Source organism: Pipistrellus hanaki (genome assembly GCF_964339955.1).
Source record: "Pipistrellus hanaki genome assembly, chromosome: 7".
Taxonomy (NCBI): Eukaryota; Metazoa; Chordata; class Mammalia; order Chiroptera; family Vespertilionidae; genus Pipistrellus; species Pipistrellus hanaki.
In genome coordinates, this window is record NC_140509.1 from 83004967 (window position 1) to 83013122 (window position 8156).

The 8156-nt window shown below is 56.5% G+C and overlaps 1 protein-coding gene across 1 annotated transcript in view; it reads right to left on the reverse strand.

Annotated features, from left to right (window-relative positions):
• The window catches only part of CNKSR3 (CNKSR family member 3), a 70291-nt gene extending 62373 nt beyond the window's left edge, over positions 1-7918 (reverse strand). The window contains exon 1 of the mRNA XM_084889404.1: positions 7474-7918. Within this exon, the coding sequence (XP_084745530.1) occupies positions 7474-7525 (52 nt within the window). The 5' untranslated portion in view covers positions 7526-7918. The remainder of the gene's footprint in view (positions 1-7473) is intronic.
• Between the last annotated feature and the right edge of the window lie 238 nt (positions 7919-8156).

Here is an 8156-nt window from a genome sequence, read left to right on the forward strand (position 1 = left end):
CATGTGAATGCGAAGAGACAGATCTGCTGCTCTCGGTTTCCAATGACCAGAGAGGAACCGGGATGCGGGGAGCGCAGGGCGCTCTCCTCGCACTGGCAGGGAAAGAAAACATCTATATAGCGATCGATCACTCCCCGTTTCAAATATCATTTCTAAATCGCTGGGATGGAAAGCTATCAATGAACCAACTGTACCTAAACCTTGGATTCTCAAAAGCCGCAGCCACCAGGATACCACCATCTCCAGAATCCCACAGTGCCTCCAGCTCTGGCTCCCGGATTCATGTCTGCCCCCAAGTGCAACTCGGACCAAGTCACGCCCCTGCTTTCCAAAACAACCAGAGCAAAATTACAAAGGCCTGAGCGAGATAAGAGCTACATGATAAGGCCCTCACCAAGATAAGGCTCTGCAAGACCCTCTGTGTGTCTCCAACCCCACCCCTACCCCACCCACCATCCTCACTCTCCATGACCCCTCCCCCCTTCTTTTCCTCCAACACTCTGAGCTCATTCGCCCCTCTGGGCCTTGGCACTCCCGGCTTTTCTGCCGACAGTGCTTCCCTACTAATGTTCCCAACGGCTGCTTCCTCCTTGTCATCAGGCCTCCGTGTACCATCTCAGAGAGGCATCCCTGGGACACCATCCAAAAGAGCCTCCCTCGTCCCAGTCGCCCACCTTCACGTCTCTGCTCTATGTTGAGTTTGTCAACAGCTGGTATTTTCTTGCTCGTCTGTTTTGTTGTTGTTTTGTTGTTGTTGTTTGCCAGCTACCACATAACAGCAGGGCCAGCTGGACCCCTGCACCTGGCACAGTGCCTGGGCTCAGTGTGACCGCAGGGATGATCTGAGTGGACGATACCCTGTTTCCCTCCAGGGTGAAAGCTGTCCTCAACATTGAGTGTGCCTCTCAAGCGTTTTCCGAGGGAGCCAGCACTAAACCTTCCTGTGGCCCCACCTTCCTCTAAGACAGTGGTCTGCAAACTCCTTAGTCAATAGAGCCACAACAGTATAACGATTGACATTTCTTTTGAGAGCCGAAAACCGACTTCTGCCAATGGGCCACGAAGTTTCAATCGCACTGGACGTGCACGCCCGCACGTGGTATTTTGTGGAAGAGCCACACTCAAGGGGCCAAAGAGCAGCAAGTGGCTTGCGAGCCGCGGTTTGCCGACCACTGCTCTAAGACACACAAGGTCCTCAAGGAAAGTATCAACCAACGGGAAGACCGAAGATGGAGTTGGCCCATACACTGACAGAAGGGAGGATGGAACTGTCGCACATTTGAGTAAGCCTGTGAAAGGTAACACTCAGACGCTGCTGCGTTATGCAAAGTGCTGTCCCCATTTTCCCTCTTTTAATGCTAACTAAAACCCTGTGGGCTGGTTACTATCAGTCCAGTTTTACAGAGGAGGAGCCCCTGAAGGCTTGGAGGAGATAATTTACTCACCTAAGCTTCCAAACCAGTCAGTGCCAGATAAGAGAATTTGAATCCAGTTCTATTGTATTTCAAAGCCTATGTTTTGTTCACTATGAGTGCCTGACAGTCTCTCTGAAGGCAGTTAAAGTGAAGAAGCTGTGAAGACTCAAAGGCAGGTGGGAAGTGGGGCCATAAAAGTTGCAGATGTGGCTAAAGGAGGTTAGATGTATTATGTGCGTGCATGCATGCGTCTGTGTATGGCTCCACCAACCAGAAATGTTCATTGTATCGGACAAAAAATTTGTAATCGAGCCCTCAAAATAAAACGAGAATCAAAGGATCCAATTCATTACTGAGTTGCATTCTAGAACACTATAACACAACCAACTCCAATAAAAACAAGAAACTGGCTGGATCACAAATGCAAAACTATCAGACCCAAAATATGCAGAGAATTAAAAAAACAAAAAACCCTGCCTATGCTGTGGAATTTTTTTAATAAAAGAATAAATAAAAAAGAGAACTTAAGAAGAAGTATGCGTCCGAGGAGTGTGCATCCTGAAGGGGTCCCCAGGAAACACAACAGACAGGAGCTCTTTGAAGCCGCCCCGCCCCACCCGTGGAGCCTGGAAGAGCTGAGGGCAGCCCCTCGGCCGGGGAAGCGGCTGGACGGACAGCAGGACCAGCTCCTGGCTTCCCGTCCCAAAGCCTCCGTGTCCTCGTCTGCGGCGGCGATGTGCCTTCGCCGTGCACCCCTTGGGCTTGTGAGAAGCTGAACGGGCACAAATACGGGAAAACGCGGCCAGGGTCACGAAAGTCACACCGGCTTTCTTCCCCAGAGCCTGGACCGGGCTACCCCGTGACGAAAACTCCAGAAACAGAGGAGAGCGGAAAGCAAGCCGAGAGGGAGCATGAATGTCCCGGAGCCAGAAGGGTCCCAGTGGAGGCAGTGACACGGAAGAGGGAGCGGGGAAGAGGGGCCCCCACGGCTGTACATAGTGATGTGAACCCGGAGAGAGGCGTGGGGGGCGCCCGGCACAGAGCTCCGAGGACACAGGACGGGGACACCGGCTCGGGACACCCCAAACGCTCCTGGCTGCTTGTTCCCCAAAGGACATCCAGGGTCATTTCCCATCAACAACGACCTCTCCCCCGGAATCAGCTAAGTGGGGTGTGCACCACGCAGCGACAGAAGACAGAGAGCATGACTGGCCAGCAGAGGATCCTGGGAACAAATTTCAGCCACAGTGTCCACCGGCCACTCCACAACGCCCTTCTTACTGCTTGTCTTAAAAAAAAAAAAAAGAGAACTCTTCAAATCCCAAGAAACATGCAAGAAGGCTCAGGGGAACCAGCTCACAGAGTCTCTGAGAATCTCCTGAGGCTGTTGGGAGGTGATGCTTATAAAGGGGTGTGTGTGTGTGTGTGTGTGTGTGTGTGTGTGTGTGTGTGTTTCCCTGCTGATCCCTCTCTAACCCGAAAACCGTCTTTTGCTTTCGTTAGTGGCCACGTCAAGCATCGCTGGAGAACTTAATTAAGGGAGGCTGAGCCCATGTCAGATCGGACAGAGGACCCACCAATGAAGGGTGAGACGTGTTCGGCCGCGTGCTGAAGCCGAGTGTCCCGAAGTGCAATGAGCACACGGCTCCGGACCTGGTGAGCATGCACAGTCTCATGGCCTGGCCTGCGATTCTGCGTCTCCGGCAATCCTACAGGGACGCAGGTGCCCAGCCATGGACCAGGTGCCCAACGTTTCGCTGTCAACAGCGAAAGCCAGTCCTAATGCTACGCTCACTGCAAGTCCAGGGACTATAAGAAAAAAAAGTTGAGCCCTGGCCCATGTGGCTCAGTGGAATGAGCATCGTCCCATTCACCAAGAGGTCGCTGGTTCAATTCCTGGTCAGGGCACATGCCCGGGTTGCAGGCTCCCCAGGAGGGGGCATGCAGGAAGCAGTGAACCCATGTTTCACTCTCACTGATGTCTCTATATCTCCCTTTCCCTTCCTCTCTCTCTTAAAAAATCAGGCTGGCCAGTGTGGCTCAGTGGTTGAGCGTTGACCTATGAACCAGGAGGTCACGGTTCAATTCTTGGTCAGGGCGCATGCCTATGTTTCACCCCCAGCAGGGGGTGTGCAGAAGGCAGCCCATCAGTGATTCTCTCTCATCATTGATATTTCTCTCTCTCTCCCTTCTCTCTGAAATCAATAAAAATATATTTAAAAATAAATTAATTAAAATAAAAAAACAATAAAAACGTATTTTAAAAAAATAATAAAGTTAAAATAGACTTTGGGAGTTCATGAGATTGGCGAGAGGCATCGATCACGCAGCTAACCAAGACCCTTCCTGACCAGCGCAAGTGCTGGCCTGGGTCCTCTGAGGGGCACTGACTGTGCCCCTGGTGCCAACCTTATGGCAGACCTGGCTACCGGGCAAAGCGGAGAGGAAGCAGTGAGAACAAGGAGTGGTGGTTCATTGAGAGCCCAGTGAGGAGTGGAACTGGGGTAAGAAGCCAGTCTCATTCCGAAGCCCACCCTCTCACCACCAAACCACTGCCTGGTACAGGCCATGTGATGACGTGACGAGGGAGGAGGGTATTTCAGAGCCATGGCACTTACTAGTGTAACTATGGGGCCTGAGCACATTCTCCCCCCACCACCACCATCTCTTCGTCTTCAGTGTGGGCACATAACGGTTCGTGCACCTCGCTGGGTTTTCTGAGGATTAAACGGAGTCTAACTAAAGCACTTCATCCACTGTCTGACACATAACAAATGCTCCAGGGAATGTTTTCCAATTATTACGATGAAGAGAACTTTACTGAATTATCTGAAAGGCAAGGTGCCATGAACTATGAATTAATTTGATTTACAACTAGCTTTCCTGACATATACAAAATACGTGGCACGCACACACGCACACACACACACACCCCGGACAACTCTCCTCCTAACACACGGTATCAGTGCCTCCCATCGTGGGAATCCCGGAGGTCTAGTCATCAGCAGGGGAAGATCCAGAGTCCCCTGGCCAGACCGCCCGGGATCAAACTCTGCTCTGTCGCTCCCCAGCTACGTGACATCGGCAGAGGTATTAACCGTTCTGTGCCTCAGTCTCCTCACTGCAAAATGGAAATCACCGTTCCTAGCCCGAGTGGTTGTGCACGAGATGAACGAACCCTTACAGTGCTCAGACCTGGGCCTGCCACATTCTAATATTTCCTGAGGATACACTGTGATGACAAATGCGTAGCAGTGTGGCTAAGATTACTACAGACAATAACAAGCACAAAAAACAGACGCCTTAATTCATTCTGCGACATCAACCTTCTTCCTAATGCACGTACCAACTTAGCGACCTCCATGTGAGTGCAGGCCGCAGGCTGCGGTGGGGTGTGGGCAGTTCCGAATCCAAAGCCTTCTACGACCTCAGAACGGCCACAGCCACGGGATCCTGCGATACCGGGAGTGGCAAAGTCTACGGGAGGAGCCGCTTATCGGCAGCAGGTATTTATAAAACGGGGGGGTGCGGAGAGAGGTTGGCAAAGGCAGCTAAAAATAGTCCCCTACGCAAACGCGTTTGCAGACATCCATAGTCCATGAGAAAGCCAATACTTCCCATCACCGCGCAATCGGGGAAATATTCGAGACGTGTGCCACGCAACGGGGGAGCATGCAGCCTCTTGCCATCTGAGAGTCAGCCACATACCTGCTCCTTTTCCCTTCCCCAGATCCTGTCCCAGAAAGTCTGGAGGTCATTCCGTAAGGCGCTGCTTTCGGGTCCAAAAGGGCACAGGCATTCCATATCACGCTGACACGTGCTCACCACAGGTATGTAACCTAATCGGCCCCCAGGGCTCCGGGCACCCACAGCGCCCCCGGGCCAGCGGGAAACTTTCCCCCGGGTGAAAGCGATCCCCACCACGACCCAACCCCACTGTAACGGGCTCTTCCTTCCAGATGCTGAACTGAACACACACAACAGGATGTGGATTCACACTTCTCTCCCGAACCCAAGAGGAGCAACAACAACAAGAAGACAAATCTTGAGTGTGAAGATCTGACTCTGTAATCTTCCTGTGTGCCTGCTAGCATTTTCCTGGCTGCACATTATCAAGAAGGCTGGCGGTCGGGGAAGCCAGCGTGGTCAGCTGTAACCCTTCCTCCCCCGGGGACCAGTGCCGGGCAGCACAATGGAAGCCACAAAGGGGAGCCACAAAGGGGAGCCGCTGGGGAACTGGTTAGACGCCCCATTTCAGAAGGTAAAAATGAGCAGGTGACGTTCCTTTCAGTAATGCATGGCACGGAAGCCAATGTTTCGAAAAGACTGTCCCTTCCACATGTAGTAACTATCCAGAACTGCCAACGGGACAGTCTACATGCCCATGCCATGTGCTCTTTATGATTACAGCATGTCACAACGCAGACCAGCCACGCGTCAAGGGCTCAACAGCCACGTGTGGCTACCATATTGGATAGAACAGTTCTCAGACCCAAAGACTGCCGAAGTCACCAGTTTCCCAGGCTGCCTCCAGGGCAGACTTACAGGTAAAAGAGATCAGCCAGCCCTAACCGGTTTGGCTCAGTGGATAAAGCATCGGCCTGTGGACTGTAAGGTCCCAGGTTCGATTCCGGTCAAGGGTATGTTCCTTGGTTGCGGGCACATCCCCAGGAGGAGGTGTGCAGGAGGCAGCTGGTCAACGTTTCTCTCTCATGGATGTTTCTCTCTATTCCTCTCCCTTCCTCTCTGTAAAAGTGTCAATAAAATATATATTTTTTTAAAAATCGGCCAACTCAGTCTGGGCAGGTCGCTGGATGGGTAATAAACCCCAATTCAAAACAGGCTCTGGGTATTTTAAGTGAATGGTTGTTACCCAGCGCGGACAACTGCTATTTACTTTTTACCCAATGCACAAGTATTTGCTGTCTTCATCCCTGTCTTTCAGTGAGAGCCCAGGTGCGTTTGGCCGCTGGACAAACCTCTTCTCAGGGGAGAGTGTATCCCTCCCCTTTCCCACAGGAGCACCAACGGGCAGACATCCGCTTGGACACCTCCCATCCACCCCACCCCACGTGGTCTCCATCCCCCCCCCCCCCATACACCACCCCATGTGGTCTCCCTGCACCCTCCACCGCACCTTCCACCGGGGGCAGGAGGAAGGGGATGCGGACAGGCTGTCCCTCCCGCCCCAGAGTCGGTGGGAAAGAGGACCTCCTCTTACCAGGTTACCACCACCAGGCTCACTGCCATGCCAGGGGCAAGAGCAGAGAGTCTGCCAGGAGTCGTTAGGAGTAGTTATCAGAGGAGGGCTCTGCAGTTTGCACTTGGTTATTAGTAAGGAGAAAGGACAGCCATCACTCCTGGCCGGGAAGAACAGACAGAAGAAAAAGCAGTGGCCTGAAACAGATGCTGAGCTGGGGGAGGCGGAAGGAGGGGGGAGGAGGGGTGTAACGGGGACGCAGGAGAGCAGAGCCCTAAAGGACCCATGAAAACACTGGTTGAGCTTGGTTCTCTGGGAAGAGCAGTGGCCTGAGCCACCTCCACCCCCTTTTCCTCGAAATCTTGGGAAAGTCAAAAGTACGCGCGACAAGCTCTGAGTACAAGCGTCTCCCCTGTCCCATCCCCCATCCCATCCAGCACAGCTCAGCCCCATCTCTCCTTCCCCGGGTCTCACCGCGGCCTGAGCGCGCCCGGGGCCGAAGTCACCGCCTCCCGGGCGCCCCGGGGTGGCTCCCGCGCCGCCCGGGCTCCTCCGGCCACACCGGGCGGAGCGGAGCCCCGCCGCCCGCCCGGCCGCCCACACAAAGGGCCTGTGCCCGCTCCGGGGCCGCGGGCACCGCTCCGGGCAGGGCAGCCAGGCGCCCGCGCTCCCCTCCGGGAAAGGCCGCCCCGCCCGGCTCCAGCGGGGCCCCCCGGCTGCCGCGGCCGCAGCCCCCACCCCAGAGCCGGGCGCCGGCCGCTCCGGGAGAGAAGTTGGATCGTCCCCGCGCGTCTCGCTGGCAAGACGGGCCGCGCACCCCGTCCCCGCGGCCGAGACCCCGGTGTCCCCCGAACTCACCTCTCGTCCAGTCCACCACCTGCTTGGGGCTCCACTTGGTCACGGGCTCCATGGCCAGCCGCTCCCCGGGGGCCGGAGTCGGGGGAAGTGCTGCCGCCGCCGCCCGCGGTCCCGGGAGGCGCCCGCGGAGCCCGCGGTCAGGGCTGCATGGCCGGTCAGCGGTCCATCCCGGCGCCGCCCCGCCGGCCGCGGCCTCCCCGCCCCGGGACCGAGCCCGCGGCTCCCGCTGCCCCGGCCGGGCTCCTCCTCCTCCTCCGGACAGCCCTCCCGGGCAATCGCCGCTCCTCCTCGGCGCGGGGTCCTCCGGGCCGCTGCCCCGCCGCCCCTCCGCGCCGCGGGCCGGGCTCCTCCCCGCGGTGCCCGGGCTCCCGCTCCGCTCCGGCTCCTCCTCCTCCGGGCGGCGTGCTCCCCGGGCCCGGGCTCCGGTGTGCTCCCTAGTCCCCGGTGTGCTCCCCGGTCCCGGTCCCCGGTCCCCGGTCCCCGGTGTGCTCCCTGATCCCCGGTGTGCTCCCGGGCCCCGGTGTGCTCCCGGTCCCCGCTGCCCGCCGCGGTCCCACCTCCCGGGCCGGAGCGATCGGAGCGGCGCTCGGGTTACAAAGTTGCAGCTCCGGCCGCGGCCCGGGAATAAAAGGGGAGGCGGGGCCCGGCCCAGCGAAACTCGGGGGCGGGGAGGGCCCGCCCGA